The sequence below is a fragment of the Pinus tabuliformis genome, chromosome X (assembly GCF_031772625.1).
Source record: "Pinus tabuliformis cultivar Carrire ecotype Pingquan chromosome X, CPIR1, whole genome shotgun sequence".
Classification (NCBI taxonomy): domain Eukaryota; kingdom Viridiplantae; phylum Streptophyta; class Pinopsida; order Pinales; family Pinaceae; genus Pinus; species Pinus tabuliformis.
Genome location: NC_142308.1, coordinates 140,188,957 through 140,208,170, shown reverse-complemented (window position 1 = coordinate 140,208,170; position 19,214 = coordinate 140,188,957). Strand labels below are relative to the sequence as shown.

Genomic DNA, 19,214 nt, shown 5'->3' with positions numbered 1-19,214 from the left:
GTGTTTGCTTCAAGTAATGGTACTTTGGCACTGCACATCCTTCTAGTATGTGTCCGAGTTGTCCTAAAGTGTCCTCCTTCCTACACATGCATTAATGAACAAGACCAAAGCCAATACACAAACAAAATGCTTACACTGTCCTGCAAAACATATGTCAGAGAAAAATTCAAAATTTAAAATGTAAATACTGATTGAACGTACCTTGTTGTAGTAGACTTACCATTGACTGTGGATGTGTAGTCCTTTCTAACTACAGTGATCTTTTGAATGCATGCTTTGTTGAAGCAATCTTGTAGTAATGAAGGCCTGACTGCTGAAGTCCTTGTAAGAATGAGGTTTCCCTCGGCTACCACAGTTCTAACACAAATATGTTTCTTATGTGCTTCATAATTTCGTACTTAAAAATATCCTTGTGTACACTACTCAGGAAACTTAGGCTTCGTCAATTGTATTGTCATGGAAGCAAACGTAAACTTCCAACGAGCACGTTTTAGAATATGCAGATCTTTAAGGCAACACTATAGGAAACTGGAGTCACGTTTGTTGAAGGAAGTGTAACTAGGTTCGGTCTTCATAAATGTACTTTTGATATTTGTATTTATTCAAGAAAAGAAATATTATTTTTATAATATATGTCAATGAGTTTCTTGCTCATTGAAATAGGTCTAGCACAAGTTAAAGTGTTATAGGTGAGTCAAATAGTCAAAAGAAAAGGTTGAAGACCTTAAGGGCATGTTACACCTTGTATGTTTATGTATTAGAGTCAAGAGAATACCTCCAAGCAAAGTCAACAAGTCTCCTCCATGCAACGACACCTACAAAGAAGCAATCCGAATTAGATATGTCAAGTCGGCCTACTGTCCTCTAGTTGGCCTAAAGGAGGGACAATCCTCTATATATAGAGGTTGTCCACTCCTCTAAGTACAACACAATCTACCTCTGAAATTAGCGAAGAAGAAGAACCGAGAAAGGGTGAAGAAAGTCGAAATACAAGGAGCCTCTAGTGCAGCGAAGAAGGAGAGACACAAATCGAAGTTTATAGGGTTGTTCTAAGGAGGATACACAGTCACACGTGTGAGAAAAGAAGGGCAGTGTGCGGTCATAAGAACAACAAGATCACAGTGATATATTCCTCCTTGTTTGGGCTAGTAACTTAGGCCTATAAGGCCACCTACACAAGCGAAAAAGAGACTCATAAGTGAAGGAGAAAGGAGTCAAAACCTAAGGGAAACCTCCCACACATGCGGAAAACTAAGGCTGCAGTGTTGTCACATCAAGTCTGCAATCTCACATCAAGAAGGAGCCTGGTTGGATAAGAGAAGGAAGGCATCATCTTATGTGAAAGAGTTCACTAAAGATCAAGGAGAAATATATCTTCTAGAACTAAGCATAAGAAGGTCTATCACCAGTTGCCGAAGGAAGTAGGAGGACGAAGTGTCGAAAGAAGTAGGACAAAGTGCTGAGAAACAAAGGGCAGGAAGAAGGAGGTATTTGACTTGTGCTTGGAGGATATTCTTGTCAAGGGTCTAGGGTTTGGCATTGATCAAGAAGAAGCTTCAATAAGAGAAACTTACTAAAGGGTTTTCCTCTCAAGAGAAGAGAGGTTTTGGCCCTGGTAGAGAGCCAACATCTTGTTTTCTTGTTTTATGTTTTGATAGCAGTTTGATGAAGCACACACACGTGAATTAATAATCAAAGAAGAAGATTAAAGCCAACAAGAAATTTAAAAAGACTTCACAAATTGTTATCTAGTCTCGAAGAATCATTCTACCCCTGATTGCCCTAGATTCTTCACCATGGTATCAAAGGCAAGGTGACACATCAAGGAATAGCAACTCAAGAACACTCATCAAGGAAAAGAAGGCCTACCATCTATCATTCATCAAGGAAGACTACATAGCAAGAAGAAGAGCCTTACACAAAGGCACCTACAAAGAAACGCAGATCAAAGAGGGACCTACATCATCTACAAGTTACCAAGCAAATCTCCTCATCAAGCAAGTCCACTTGGAGAAGGCAACATGAAGAGCATCAAGATCCTAGGAAGGCAAGCCATTAAGTCTTTAAGGAGAAAGCAAATCCAGTACATCTCAAAATCTATCAAGTAAGTATATGTGCCCTTCTGAATATACATCAATGACTTTTTGCAAGGAAAGCAACAAATTGGTAGGTACCAATAACTTTCTTGCATGGAAGAAGACAACTGATTTACTTCTCAAAGAGAATGAACTTCTAGAACATGTCAAAGGGAATATCACTATCCCTGCTAAGGAACAAACCCAAGCCTTAGCCAAGTACAATAAGGATGAGACAAGAGCTCAAAGGATTCTAATAGAATCTATCAAGGACTCTCTCATTCCTTATGTCTCCAAATTTGAAACATCAAAAGAAATTTATGATAAGCTAGTAGAGCTATTCTCGGTATCCACAGCCGAAGAAGTGATATCTCTAAGAAATGAATTGTACAAGATGAAGATATCCAAGGAAGGAATAGCTCCCTACTTCATGAAGATCTCTGAGATGAGGGATCAACTTCAAGAGCTTGGGGAAGTCATGTCTGACAGAGAAATGACAACTATAGTACTCAATGCTCTACCTGAGGATTGGGGCAACTTCACATCAAGCATATATGCCAAGAAGGAAGCAACCACACTCAGTGAAATGTGGTCTCTATGCAAGATAGAGGAAACCAGACTTAAAGCAAAGGAAGATGTGGGATCAAAGGAGCAATCATTTGCTACCATGGCCAAAAGAAAGGGAAAATTTGGTCCACAAAGAACAAACCACAAAGACGTGTCCAAAATCCAATGCTATGGATGACAAGAATATGGACACTACAAAAGGAATTGTCCTAAGCTTAAGAAGGACAACAACAACAAAAGAAAGAGGGAAGAAGCTCACATGACTCAAGAGGTGAAAGAAGAAGAAAAGAAGCAAAAGGAGGAAGATCCTCTGGATATCTACTATGACTAAGTCAAACTCTTCACTTCAAGTCTTCTTTCAAAGTTTTGATTACAATAGGAGCATGTAGGAATAAAATAAAAATTGCATGGCTAGAAACATCTTTTAGAATCTAGAAGCATGAAGTATATAGAGTTCTAGATACTCATGAAGAAGTAGCATTTATAATGAGAACAAAAAGCATATATCTTCTAGAATATAGGAGCATGGTAGATATAGCTCAAGATATTCATGTAGAAGGAGCATACCAAGTATAGGACCTCATCCACGATGAAAGAAAAATTGATCATGATTAAGAATCTTAGAAGACCTCCATAATCAAAACAAAAGAAACATTTGCAAGGCAAGGTCTTTAAGATCCTAAGATGGAATCTTCAAAAGAAGGTTCATGAACCAAAGTAGATGTCTCATTGGGAATCCCATTCATGGGATTCAAGGAAAAGATGATATGCAAGAAAGCTAAGATGAAGCAAGAAGGGCCACACCAAGGACAACCAAATGAAGCTAAGATGATCAAAGGAGAATCAAGATGAGGTATGTATGCATCAAAGTTTAGTCATGTTATCATTTGTATATTATTGAGTCATGGGAATAGTTCTATAACATGATCAAGTAGGAAAGAATCTCTTTCACCAATGACATGCTCAAAGGCATGTACTACAATGCAATAAAGGTCAACAAAAGGATATGCTCACATAAGGAGTATAAGATTGTTGACTAAGAAGCAAGAAGAAATGTTGACTAGTCCAGGAAGCAAGCAATGAAGAAGTGCTCTCAAGGAGCATAAGGTGGTTGACCAATTTATCCAAAGAGAAGCAAATGAAGAAAGAGATCAAGCATGTGAAGAACACCATGATCACCAAGAATCACTATCTGACAAGATACTTTGAAGATATCTCCCGAAAGAAGGCAGGACAACTCTGACAAAGGAAGGAAGGACCCTTGACACCTATGAAGGCCTTGGAGATATGAAAGATGCAGATAACTAATTCTACTCTACGAAGATGTCATGATGAAGAAGCCATCCAGCAAAAGCACCATTTAATGTTGAAGCAATATCAGAATGAATTCATGATGGGCTACTAGGTTGAAGCATGTAAAACAAGCAAGTACAATGAAGCATCCATAAAGAGTATTTCGAAGCATGGACAAATGACAAGAAAACTTGATGTATGACAAGAAAGCCACTTTCCACGAAGGAAGCAATGACATGACAAACCAGGAAGGAAAGTGATCGATTGATGGTGCCCTACCTAGAAGAAGTTCGAACAAAGACTTCATGACATCAAAGAAAGGAAGGAGATCAAGCAGCTGAAGGACCCACAAAGAAGAAGTTGTTGATGAACGAAAGAGTCCCTAGTTAAGAGGGAGCTCAGACAAGTCCCTGATCAAGAGGGAGTTTTGGAACACCCCTGATTACAAAGGAGTGACAATTGTGTTTTTCCATTTCATGGTTCATGCACTAGACTAGGACTAAGAACTGTGAGTCTAGATGAAGGTCATGAATGGAAATGTAGACGCAAGACAGACACAACATTCTTGTCTTCTTTTGGGAAGAAAGAATGGGAGGATTGGGTAATCATTTGGCAACCAATACTCTTTGAGGATGTGTAAGGCATCCAAGACAAGAGTAGGCAAGAGGACTGATATTCTTTGAGGGCTAGGAACCCAAGACAAGAATAGTTCTAGAAGGTCATACTCAGTGAAGACCCGAGTGGGTATGTAACTTGAGAGACAATGACTAAGGTGTCTATAAGTCATTGGTCTCGCCAACATTGTGCTTTGATCTATTGAGAGATAAAGCTATCAGTCAAGGCCTTGCTGTGGAAACAATGTTGGTTATTATGATGCTATAACAGATGGATTGCAAATCCGGTTTCTCTTATGTGAATTCTTCAGATATTGATACATAGTCAAACACCTTGTAATGTTGTATGAATACCTCCCTAGTTAAGAGGGAGTGTTGAAGGAAGTGTCACTAGGTTCGGTCTTCATAAATGTATTTTTGATATTTGTATTTATCAATGTTGTGAAAAGCGCGAGCGGGATTAAATCGGCGCGGGGAACGAATTGGAAAAAATCGGAAAAATCGGGAAAAAAGCGGGAAAAAATCGTTTGGTACAAAAATATTCATTTTTTTTCATTTTTTTTAATATCTAAACCATCTACAACATAAAATAAATACATTGACACATAAATATGATAGAAAAACTAATATATAAGATGTTTAATATCATTTCTAGTGCTAAAATCACACATAACATTGAATCATTTCCTGAATAGTAAGTCCTGACTCCTGAGTCCCAACTCAGCCTCAAAATATCAACAAAAAATATGATAATGTATCTCATCATGTCATAATGTCATATACAATAAAATGAGGTCTAATCCTATTGATTTCCTTTGCCCCTCTTGCGAGAAAATGCCACAGCTTTCCCTTTCCCTCTAGATGTAGATGTTGGTGACTGTGCTGGTGGAGATGGCAGTGGAGTCTGATGTGCTCTAGAAGCTGAAGAACTAGAAGTAGGAGCTATAGGAGGTAGACCACATCCTCTACTGGTGGCAGGGGTAGCCGAGCAGGTGCTGTCACCTGGAAACATTACAATCTCCCAATCCTGAAATCCTGAAAAACTGATAAGTCTGCTGGATTTTAAATGAAATCTAAAATTCTACTTTCTCCATATGAAATCCAATGAGGCTGGAACCACTCTCAAACATCCTGAGTCATTTCATGGTAATGTTAAAAATTTAAGTAAAAGGATGAAAATGAAGATTAAGGAGAATGTCACTTTTACTTTAAGAATTTAACATTACCATGAATAGCATATCCATACTAGGGCCTAGACTTGATCATTAAGCTGCCCCACTCAAAAATTATTTGTTTCTTTCAAAAAAAATTGCATGAAAAAACCCAAATGACCAAATGAAAAACCAAATTTTTTTTATAAAATCGTGTTGTCCTGGCAACCCCAAGCTTTTTTCGAAAAAAGCGCACTTTTTTTAAAAAGCGCGCTTTTTTTTGAAAAAAGCGCACTTTTTTTTAAAAAGCGTGCTTTTTTCGGAAAAAATCAGCAAAAAGATAGCCAATTTTTTTGTGTAAAAAGCGCGATTAAATCGGCGCAAGGAAAAAAGTGTGATTTTTTCAAAAAAGCGCGATTTAATCGTGCTTTTCACAACACTGGTATTTATTCAAGAAATAAATATTATTTTTATAATTTATGTCAATGAGTTTCTTGCTCATTGAAATAGGTCTAGCACAAGTTAAAGCGCCATAGGTGAGTCAAATAGTCAAAAGAAAAGGTTGAAGACTTGAAGGGCATGTTACACATTGTATGTTTATGTATTAGAGTCAAGCGAATACGTCCAAACAAAGTCAACAAGTCTCCTCCATGTAACAACACTTACAAAGAAGCAATCCAAATTAGATATGTCAAGTCGGCCTAAAGGAGGGACAATCCTCTATATATAGAGGTTGTCCACTCCTCTAAGTACAATGCAATCTACCTCTGAAATTAGTGAAGAAGAAGAACCGAGAAAGGGTGAAGAAAGTTGAAATAGAAGGAGCCTCTAGTGAAGCGAAGAAGGAGAGACACAAACCGAAGTTTATAGGGTTGTTCTAAGGAGGATACAGTCACATGTGCCACAAAAGAAGGGAGGTTTGCGGTCATAACAACGGCAAGATCACAATGATTTATTCCTCCTTGTTTGGGCTAGTAACTTCGGCCTCTAAGGCCTCCTACCCAAGCGAAGATGAGACTCTCATAAGCGAAGGAGAAAGGAGTCAAAACCTAAGGGAAACCTCCATGCAACGACACCTACAAAGAAGCAATCCAAATTAGATATGTCAAGTCGGCCTAAATGAGGGACAATCCTATATATATAGAGGTTGTCCACTCCTCTAAGTACAACGCAATCTACCTCTGAAATTAGCGAAGAAGAAGAACCGAGAAAGGGTGAAGAAAGTTGAAATAGAAGGAGCCTCTAGTGCAGCGAAGAAGGAGAGACACAAACCGAAGTCTATAGGGTTGTTCTAAGGAGGATACACAGTCACACGTGCCAGAAAAAGAAGGGAAGTTTGCAGTCATAACAACAACAAGATCACAATGATATATTCCTCCTTGTTTGGGCTAGTAACTTAGGCCTATAAGGCCTCCTACCCAAGCAAAGAAGAGACTCTCATAAGCGAAGGAGAAAGGAGTCAAAACCTAAGGGAAACCTCCCACACGTGCGAAAAACTAGGGATGCAGTGTTGTCACATCAAGTCTGCAATCTCGCATAAAGAAGGAGCTCGGTTGGTTAAGAGAAGGAAGGCATCATCTTATGCAAAATAGTTCACTAAAGATCAAGGAGAAATATATCTTCTAGAACTAAGCATAAGAAGGTCTATCACCAATTGCCGAAGGAAGTAGGAGGACGAAGTGCCAGGGAACGAAGTGCCAGAAGAAGTAGGACAAAGTGCCAGGAAACAAAGGGCAGGAAGAAGGAAGTATTTGACTTGTGCTTGGAGGATATTCTTGTCAAGGGTCTAGGGTGTGGCATTGATCAAGAAGAAGCTTCAATAAGAGAAAATTACTAAAGGGTTTTCCTCTCAAGAGAAGAGAGGTTCTGGCCCTGGCAGAGAGCCAACATCTTGTGTTCTTGTTTTATGTTTTGATAGCAGTTTGATGAAGCACACACACATGCATTAATAAGCAAAGAAGAATCATTATCTAGTCTCGAAGAATCATTATACACCTGATTGCCCTAGATTCTTCAACAACATTCACGTCAGAATGTGCATATCTTTATTTGGTCGCCACAAAAACACGCTTGGATTTATCGATTGTACTGTTGCGGGACCCTATGGAACCTTTCCAGCAAATCACATTTACTCCAAAGTGTTTGAATCTGTATTGGACACGCAAAAAATTCAACCTATCACAAATCATTCGCTTGATCTCATTCCACAAAAATTGGTATGCAACTCTACTTCAGGAAGAAATTTCGACTTGCCACAGAGTAGAATCGTATGCTCCAATATCTCTCCCTTTGCAGATGTAAGAAAGGGATCTTGAGCTACCTCACTGCCCTAAACAATTTGATCTGTCCTCTTTCATCAATATTGAACTAAGATAATTGTTCTAGCTCCTTTATGCCTTCTCGATGTCTGAACTAGATGGCTCAATCACCACCGTAGGGGAATGCCAGCTGTCGCCTTATAGGTACGCCTTACAACTGCTACAGTATTTCATAATTGTAACTCTCTCCTTTCCGCGTTGTCCCAAAATATCAAAACCCTATCCTTATTGAATTGCTACGTTAATAGCCCATGGATAGCGAAAATTTCAGAGCTTATTTTCGAAGGATATTTCATTTCATATCTAGACTTGAGGAGGATATGAGGGTCTCTTATTATAGAGATGTCTTGGGTTGAGAGGGTCTTCAACAAGTGAATGTTGGAGGGCTTTTAGGAGTCTAAACCCTTTGACTTTTCGAATCAAACATCATTGATGGGTTAGCTTAAACCTTAATCAAAGGAGGTGTTGCCTTATGGAAGAGGTCTTTTATTCTTAAATAAATGTGAGATGCTTCTCATGGGTACACAACACTTGTGATGCCTTAAGTAAATTGCTTCATAAACTATACTAAAGAATACTCATGCATGATGTTTAATGGTCAACAACCAACGAAAGAGAGCTCTGTCACTACCCCATGGGGTTCTTAGCTCACTAACTGGGGTCACTAACTTCAAACAGGAATATCTCTCAAACCATGAAGAACTACGTGGTGTGCCATATATCAACGGAAACATATCGACGAGTAGATTTCATCTCAAAGATAGAATGAGTGGTCAAGTCAAAATGCCCATGCAAGATCGGGGTAGCCGTTGGTGCTGCTTGGGTTGACATCAATGACAACAACTCATCAACAGATTCTTCCAGAACAAGTGATTCCAGAGGCAGAGAGAGCAGCTCAAATTTTCTTGTTGAGCAGATCTAGCTAGATGCAGAGGGTTTTTGCAGCAGTTCGTTAGAGTAGAGCCAGAGATCATCAAGTTATTTTCAACAATCGAGATTATTTTGACGAGGATCAATCCAACTAGCCGTTATTTTTCACTTAGAGGGGTTTCTCTATATAAAGAGACCATTTAACTTCTATTGTAAGGAGGATCTCTGGATGAGAAAATTTTTGTAACGTTGGTATTGAGTTGTTGCTCTATTGGGAACCTTTTTTTATCATAATAAAAAGATTTTGGGGTTTAGTTCATTGCGTTCTTCTTCTGTTGATATGTGGTATGTGTTAGCTATGTGTTATTTTATATTGTGTTGAATAAATTTTTACAAATTGTTATTTCATTCGCTGGTGATAAGAACATTCGACTAGTACAAGTTATCTTAGGTGATCTAATTCACCATATGATGTAACAATTTTATCTTCAGAAAATTATAGAGATTTATAGGTACGTTAACCCTTGGAAATCACATTACACCTTATCATTGATTTCAAGATTTTAGGTGATTTCCCTCATACCGGAACTCCTCCCATCGGTGAAAGTCTATAAAGAGCAAGGGACATTGACTGAGGTGACAATGGGTCTTTGTCCCATTGTTTTCACTTGTTCTAGTAGTGTCCCCTTAGGTACCCCTCCTAGGACCCCTACTAGATTGTGTGGCAACAGTCCCTAAAACAACTAGGATCGATTAAGCTATAGTAAACAAGAAATAATTTCTAGGAGTTAATTAGATTACGTAGGAGTACATTAAACGTCAGCATACAATATGAATGATAGACAAATAGATAATCAAATGATAAAAATTAAATAGCAAGATAGATAAGTGCCAAGGTAAATGCTTGTTGCTCGAAAGTGAATCCGACAAATGAAATTGTAACCCAATGTTGTATGTTGTAGAGATGTTTTAGAGAATTCTCTTGGTAAATTTTATTAAGTTTATTTCACTTGGACTTGTTGACCACTGGAGTGGCACCTGATGATTACATGAAGACTTCATGCCCAAGGATGATCTAGAGGACACTTGTACCATCAGATATCGTCACTCAATAGAGTTTTTTTAACTCTACTTCTATCTTCTCATCATCTTTCTTGTACCCAGATTCCACACCCTATGGGGAATTGTAATAAGTGATACTAGTAATGATGAGTTTTGCGTCTGTAATAGACCTAGGATGTTGGGACTCGATCAACAAACGAGTACACCTTGGAGTATTTTTTTTTATCTGGTTAATTATCCTTTCTTTTTCGGAGGCGGATAATTCTCTGGGTTTTTTCACTCACCTTTTACCCCAAAGTCAGGGTGATGGTTTGAAGGTTGAGCCCCTAACACATCTTAGTGTCTAGAGTCTATGTATATTATCATACTAGATCACACAAAAAATTTCGTGGAATTTGGTTAGGTCTAGGTAGTCATTTTTTAATTTTTTAGATTTCTCGCAAATCAAAAATTGCAAATAAAATTATATTTAAATTGTAATAAGTCTAGTCTAGAGAAGTTGTATGGGGTATGAGTAATCAAAATTACACCTCCCACCCTCAACTTTCTACTATGACACACTTTGAGGGGTTAATAATGTGTTTTGGACCCTCAAAACCCACTTTTCCTAAGTTTAACGGGAAATCTGGCAATTAATTAAGCCAGAAATTAAATAAATGGAGAAATATAAATATCCACACATGCTAAATGTTTTGGAAATGAGGTGGAAAATTATGGGGGAGTTAAAGTGAAGTTCCAAAGTGATGTGGACTCCTAAAATCAAGGAAAGGACATGTGCTCAAATAAAATCGAATTTCTGGCATTAAATGAAAAAACTGCTTGGAAATTCGAATTTGTGAAGTTAATGCACATTTGGGAGAATATTTGGTGGAGATTTTTTAGGGAAATTGTCCCCACATGGGTTACCACCCATATACACTTGTCATTCCACCATAAAATTCGAATTTGGCACATAAGGGAAGAAAAAAATGATGTCCACTTGCCAGAATTCGATTTTTACACTTGGCATTGGAGCTCCATTCAACAAATTCGAGTCTCTTTGGGATTGTCACCCAATGCCATTTATCATTGTCATTCTTCATTGGGATTTGCTCCCAACTCTCTCTATAATAGAGCCATGGGCTCTCACATTGTAGAAGATTGTTACTAGCTATTGTGCTTGCGGAAGCACTGCTGCCTTGTACACTTTCAGAAATATAAATAAAGACTTTGGGGTTTCATTCATGAGGTATTTCTCCTTTTCGAGTGCGATGAATTGTTGAGCATCGGTATAATTCCTTTTACTCATACTTTGATCTAATTTGCTTCCACATGCTCTTGTAGATTTGCTCATGTAGAGCTATCTTGCATTGACATTTGATTTAAAAGTATGCTCTAGGTATAGAATGCTCTAGTTGGTTTTAAATAAATCTCTAGATTTTCTTATCGTTGTTTATTGCTAAATATATATGGAACTAATTATTGATTGAAGTTTTGTAGAGAGAACATCTTGTTGGGATTACAGAATCAAGTGTGAGGGGAAGTCTTTGGAGAGACCAACCCACTCTTGATACATTCTTAAAGGAGCTCCCATTTGTTCTTTGAACCTTCATAGTCTTATCTTACAAAGTGGTTTTGTAGGGATTTCGGCACATAGCTTGTACACAAGCCGAGAACTTTTAAATTTAAATCTCTTTTAAAAAAAAACATTGTACTTCATTTCTTTCATTTGCTATCTGAGAGCTTGAAGATGGCTAAGCAAAGACGAGAGTTTACTCTCACTCTTTAGCTTAGCCTTTTGTAAACTATAATTGTACATATACATTTTATCTTGTTGATTTTTCTGTTAATACTTAGCTTATTTTGCAGCTATTGTTTGCTAACACTTGTGTGGCAGATTTTGAAGAGCAACTTCCCACAACATCTAACAAGTGTTTGCAGGGCCTTTGGCAAATGTTGGGGGTTCGATTTCCAAGGATTCTGTGAGCCCTTTTTTGAAGCTTATTTTGGCCAAGTCGAGTTCACTAGAGGGCTGCCCATTTTCCTCTTTAAGCCGTGGGCATTTGGAGGAAACTCACACGTTGTTTCCCTTGCATAAGTTCTGTGAGATCTTGTCACTACTCTTTCAAGAAAGGAGTTCTAATGTCCAAGTTTCAAGCAATTATTGTGAGGACTCTCTAGAAGTATAGTTGAGAACTTTGAAGGGTCCTCTTCTCATTGTAATATTAATAAAAGATCTAACTTGCTTGTGGGAGCTTGGGATTTCTCCCATGGTATCGTATCTCCCCATTTAGAGGGAGGCTTCTCTTGGGTGGATTGACATTTGCATGGTTTAAGCTTTCATACTTCATTCACTTACATGCATGCTTTAATTGGGAATTAACACAACCTCACTATCACATTTCATTAAGTTAAAGTTTGTTACAATTTCATTTGAGCTTTGCATTTTCTTTATCATTGTTGCTTGGAACTACAAGCTTACACTTTACTTTGGGCAATTCATCCTTTACATGCAAGCATTTTATATTCTTAACAAACTTTAATTCGTTTCCATTTACCTTGGTAAATTGTTTCATGAGCACTTGAATACATGCTTCAATTTTATGGTACATTGTTATCTTGAATATTGGAGCAATTTATTGTCATTGTCTATTTGAAACAAATTTTACTTTCAAGCAAATTACTTGTATCATTTTAATTCATTGATGAAACACATGCAACACTTGTAAGCTAATTTTATTCCTCCAATTGAAGTTATAATTGCAACTTATGTTGAACACTATTTCATTTTCAAGCATTGCAAATCAATCTCTTTGAAGCATTTGCATGTATCATTATTTTAATTTGGGGAATTAACACAATTTGCATTTCATCTAGGCATTTTAGTGTAGGAAGGCCCCAAGCCTCATTAAAATTTTACCTCCAACATAAGTTGGTTGAAGTAGACATCTTAGGGATCCTCTACTCCTCTATTGACTCCTCACTGTGAGATCCATATCATTGGGCGAGGGTGAGGTCTGAGAATTGAAGAGTTAAATTGTAGTCTTGTCGTAGAGCTAATTAATAAAATTAACCAAGAGCACTTTCCATTACATTTACTTTACTTGTTTCTTGATGGTTTGAGTTTTCATATGCAAAGTCTATTCCAAAAGCAAGTATTGTAATCATTTCAAACAAGTGTTTTATTTGCAAGTCTAATTGCATATTGATGTCTTGGTTTAGCACTTCCTTTCTTTTACATTTCCAAGTTAATTATTAATGTTTGGGTTTTGGCAAGATATGTTTCACATGTTTTGATTTATAAAGTTGATTATCTCAAAAGCATTTTGTATCTTACATATCTTGTGCTAACAATTCTTATTTACATTTCAGGGTGACCTTGTTTTCTCTTTTGATAGCATTGCATTTTACTTTGAGCAAATATATCTTTAAATTGTTGAGTAGATTCCTTATAAAGCACTGGTTTTATGGTTTTTAATCATATTAATGATTGGCATTGTTATTTCAAATTGCTCACTTCATATTTGCCCATAAATCCTTAAAAGTAATCCATTTTCACTATAACACTCTCCTAGAAACTCACATCTTTTAACTTAACTTTTCATTAGGGACCACCCCCCTTAGCTAACCTAGGAGATAGCTCAAACGGAGAGAGTCGGGATTAGTGTGATAGCCCCTTCTCTGAGTTCCCTGCCACCAACCACACCTTGTGGGGTTGAAGGCTTTTCTCACTGACTTGTAGGTAGGTGTAGGCGGCAGGGTCAACAAGACTTATTATTGAGTGCACAATGGAGAGGCAAGTATGTGACCCTTGTGTTTGCAAGAAAATAAAACTAATCTAATGTGTGTTTCCTCTTTCACCTTTATCCTTTGAATGGGGTAGGAAAAGTCGCAAGGAGATCCAATGAGAGGAAGCTTAGCTTCAATGAGTACTCCCCTGATTTCACAAGTCAACAGTCTCTTTTCCTCCAAACTTACAATAAAGATTAAGAGATTTTCCCTAGTTAAACTAATCCAACCAACAAGTCCTCTCTGATCATGCGTAAGGATCAATTTTTGCTTGGAATGGTCGAGAGCATAACCGGACTTGGAGGAGAGAGGTTTGTTCCTTTTGCAAAAAAATGAAATCTAATCTAAGACATAAAGAAATTTAATCCACTTAAATGAAATTAAATATATTCTAATGTGTTTTGTAGTGCAAGGTTAATTTTGAGCCAAATAAAAGCACACCATGAAAATGAGACAAAATACAAGAGGCCCCCTGCTGGGTAGGGGGGGAATGAGATGACTAGGAGGCTCTCCCAGGTCCCTCAAAAATTACAATGGTTGTTTTGTGCCAGGTATCCCTTATGAATAAAGGGAAAAGTGGTTTCTTATATTGTTTTACAATGTATATGGTTATGGGTCTCCTTTTGGTGCTTTGGATGATACAATTTAGTGAAAATTGGGCAGCATCTCCTTTTGTATTTTCACAGACCTGCAAAAAAACAGCAAGCAAAAGTAGTGAAAGATGCCCAAAAATGCTTTGGGAACATCTGCAAATGTCAGTAGAAAAGCCCAAAAAATTCCAAATAAAAATTCTAAGGAAATTCCTACTCTAAAACAACCAAGAAAAGCCAAACTTAATCAACTTTTCTTGGCTGATTTTTAACTGCTGTTAGGACAACAATAAGATCAGCATTCAAAATGCTAGATTCAACAATAAAATTTCATGAAAGAGAACCAGGAAACTTGAGAGAATTTTTTAAAGTTTTTTGTGGAAGAAGAGAAGGAGGTAATGGAGTCTTCAAATAAATTGGAGACACTTGGTGCTTGGTGGGAATTTGCTTCTTATGTGTTGTAGCAAGTGGAGCATCTAATCAAAGTGATCCACCTCTCCAACTTGAGGTGCCTGTAAAACTTCACAAATCCTTGCCAAGAAAACTTGTTAATAGATAGGTGTTCCCTTCACATGAACTCTAAAAAATATGTCAGTCAACTTAGAAGCACACATAATCCAGAATTTCAAAATGCAAGAAAGCAAATAGATTAATCAAAAAACCAACTTTGAGAGTCTATTTCTACTAGGTGACAACACCTCTTCAAAGGCCTATTATACCAAAGAATTTCAAAGCAATGCAACATAAACAATTATACCTCAATTTGGATCCAAGCAACCACACAAAGATCAACACACCATGTAGCCGCCAAAGCCATTTATTATTTACAAATGATAGAACAATACAATAGCAAAAGAGCTTCCCCAAGAGTTCCAACTCTTCCACACTAATACTAGCCTGCACAAGAGGCAAGAGCTTCAATTTTAGAAAAAGAGGGAGGAGATCCCAAAGCAAGAGGTGAGAATCCCAAGGAAGATTGACAATCCCAAGAGGCAGTGCGTACTTCATGTGGGCAAGTGTAGGTTCAAGGAGGGCATTCGTATCCATGTGGAGGAACGATTTTCCAAGTGGGCATGAAGGGAAGTGGACTCGCACTACCTCCGCCCAACTTGAGTGTAACTCGACCTCACTTGGCCTTCAAACTTGTGCCCACTTGAGTCTCCCAATTTGTGAAATTTTAATGAGACCCAACTCGTCCCTCAACTGGTCGGCCAACTAGGAGCCAACTCGACCATATTAACTCGGCCTCTTAACTCATGACTTGACTTGTAGCTTAACTCCTTCTTGACTGCTTACTCACTCCTCTCAAGTGATTGAGAGCCTCAATTTGACTCGAGACATGTTTCCAGCATGTTCCCAGTTATTTAATATCCTGATTTCTATGTCTTTTTCCTCACTTTTTCGAGTAAAAATGATTTTCATGAGAAAAAATCAACATTTTACACCCAAAAATGGGTACTAAGGTAATGTTGGTACTCTAAGGATGAAAAACGAGTACCTACATGCCACATACTTCCTAGTGCCACTTTTTATTTGTTATAAATATTAAGTACGAATTCACATTTTGCGGGACATTTTTAATTATTAAAAAATCCTACAAAAACCTAAGACCCTAGACTTAGAAAACACCTTTGGGGCCTAAGTATTAAGAAATACTCAAGCTTTGGAGGATGTGAGTGAAGAAACAGAGGATCACGACATTTTTCAGTGTACTACCTTCAAACAGGGGCACAAAGAGAACGATTGATATAGTTTCATATCCAGACTCTAGACCAGTGAGGATCCGTGGGACCTCACCCACCACATGAGACCTCAGCAGCTAAACTGTCTCAGATCCGTCCCTGAGAGATGGACTAGGTCCTTCGAACCTCAGCATTGCACAAACTCCCCCAAACAACGAGTTAGTGGACAGTCCGCACCTCCCACTAACCGTTCATCAGGCCAGCAAACTTTGTGGAATTTTTTTCAGTGCTCTTTAGTCAGCCTCGGATGTTAGGAGAGATGGGTTTGATCCTCAAACCCATTAGCCCTTCGATCTTCTTCGTCAGGGCATTCCATACATTGTATCTTTTATGTTCTTGCATTGTACCTTTTATATTCATGCATTGTATATTTTATAGGAGACCATTTGGTTCTCCCACATTTTATGGACATCATTGTACTCAACAGTCCCTTTGACCTACTTTGTGGTCATTACTTGGACATAAATATGATTATCTTATCTTATCTAGAGTGACTTCCTTAGCAACTAGGTCCCAATGGGCTAAGCTTTTTACATAACTTCATCATACTTGTAACATATTTTACAATTCTCCCATTGGGGTACAGAAATTGCATAGAGAAAGAAGAGAGAAGACGAAGGGTTAAGATTGCACTGCAGGATTTCTGGATTTGAAAATTTGACAAGTGTCTTGTCCTACTTGATGGTTCTTCTTCCTTTAGTTGCTAGGTACAACTGAGTAGGTAACACACCCCATAATCCATACTAAATGTCCAAAAAAAAACAAGTATAAGCACCTGATTGCAAAATGACCAAAGTGCCTTTTGAATGGCAGTCCACCTTCATCCATGTGTTCATGTCAGATGGATGAGAAGCAAATGGCTGATGCATGTGGCAGAGATATAGGGTGTATCATCAGCAAATGATGGCTGGCAGGGGCTACTGGCTATCAAATGTAGAAGAACTTTTTTCTTCTATGGGGTTACCCATTTTGGTGGGTAACACAGCCTCTTGCAAGGAGCACCACTTTGGGACCAAATCTGAGAATTGGCATATTCTTATTGTTCTCCATCAAATTGGTTCATGAATACCACTTTTGGAAGAATACACAAATATCTGGTTGAGAAATTTAAAAGCCTTTACCATGCAATCTATAAATGAAGGATGTTAAATGAAATATTTACTCACAGGGAATGAGCATGTTATATCAGAACAATAAAAATAGTACTCCGCACCCATATCCAATAATGCCATGTCACCATCCTTTAGTGTCTGCAGCAAAGAAACAAAATTACAGAACAGGCAACGTTAAATCAATTATCAGTACACTAACCAGAATGTTGCAATTATTAAGACTATCCACCATTATCAGTGAGCAAGAAATTTTCTGACATGGATGTAATATAACCATAAAGTGGATTATGTACTCAGCAAAGATAACAGTAATTGGGCTGTAGTCTTGATGATGTCCTAATGCAAGAAATTGAACTGAAACAAGCTACATTTGCACCTTCTATGCCAAGTTTGCTTATTAATCCCAACACCACCAGCAATATGTATCAATAGTTCGATAAGGTTTCTATATTTCAAACATTTTGAAAACTAAATGTTGGGTAGACCAATTGTAAGAATTACTAAAGAAATACCTCTTGGAAAATAAAACAGAAGAAATGAATTCACAAAATATGAGCAAAGTAAAGCTCATCTGACAACTAAACATAAGTCATACAAATTGGATCCCAGCTAGTAATAATTCATCCTAGTATTTTCTGCTAGTGCTTAACGAGAAAATTGTTTCAACTCCAATCCAAACACAAAAAAAAAAAAAAAATCTTTGGGTTTAACAAGCTTTTACTTAAAGACAAATCTTGGGGGGAAAAGCACCTCAATTACAATGAAACATGTTTGTCTCTTAATAAAAAATCTTCATATGTATCAGTTTGCAAAATATAATTTCAATGATTGAACATGCTTATTTACCTTCAGTAATTAATGATCACAATAGTCTTGAAAATGTTCTAATACAAGGAATTGAACAGAAGTCTGAAGCAAGCTAATTTTGCACCTTCTATGTCAAATGCGTTTAGTAATCTCAACAGCAACAACAATATATATCAATAATTGTATGAGGTTTCTATCATTCAAACATCCACAACTAAATGCTGGGTAGATCAATTGTGAGAGTTGGTAAAGAAAGACCTGAAAAAATTCATCAGGAGAAATGAATTTGGGAAATATGAGAAAAGTAATGCTCAACTGACAAGGAACTAACCACAAGTTTACGAATTGGATCCCAACTATTAATAATGCATGCTAAATTCAATTTTTAAAGCATTTTCTGCTAGCAGTTTGTGGGAAAATTGTTTCATCTCCAAACTAAACACAAAAGAAATCAGGTGTAAAATAAAACAAGTTTTTTCTTAAATACAAACCATGGAATGATAGGATGGGTATGAGTCAAATATAAGAGCCTACCAACTAACTGATGGTACAAAGTGGTATCAACTTCAGGTGTAGTGCAGCTGGCAGTAAGTTTGACTCCAGATTGAAAGGGAGATGGACCTGGTTACAATTTTCCATGTGAAAATGGTGAAGAAGATCACATGCATTTTTAGATTGGGAAAGAGAAATCCCTTCCTTGGAGGTCGAGGAAATAATGCAAATATTGTAACTCTGTCATTTCAAATTTCTTAAGGCTTGACTTCACAAGAGGATAAGGCCATCAACATAAAGAACAAGCATTATGAGATGGCTTTCTAGTTTCTTGGTGTAGACAGTGGGGTCAAAATGAGATCTAGAGAAGCTGATGCCTGTGAAAATTCAGAAACCCCGAATCCTACTGCAGCAACTGATTTTCTTCTATTTGTTAACTAACTTGAACAAATTATTTACTGCATCCTACGGTAAACATCGAAACTTATACCCTGAGCCTTCACAAATACAATACTGCGGAAGTAAAATAACACTGAAAGAATAGATGCACACACACACAGATAACACTGTTATTTTTGGACCAATGTCCCAGGAAAAACCCAACTTGGGAAAACCAGTGCAGCAGCTAAGGGTTTTATTTATTATGCAGTAGTAAATTTGAGTACAACTCTATGGAAGCTCAAATGTAGCTTTCCATACAGAGAAATAACTGATAGGGGATGTAGTGAGAAAAATCTCACTCCCACCGGTGAT

At 37.5% G+C, this 19,214-nt stretch overlaps 1 protein-coding gene across 1 annotated transcript in view; it reads right to left on the bottom strand.

The window, feature by feature from the left end:
- Positions 1-19,214, bottom strand: part of LOC149138853 (Metallopeptidase M24 family protein) — a 538,903-nt gene that overhangs the window by 123,190 nt on the left and 396,499 nt on the right. The window contains exon 9 of the mRNA XM_089448420.1: positions 17,217-17,300. Within this exon, the coding sequence (XP_089304546.1) occupies positions 17,217-17,300 (84 nt within the window). The remainder of the gene's footprint in view (positions 1-17,216; positions 17,301-19,214) is intronic.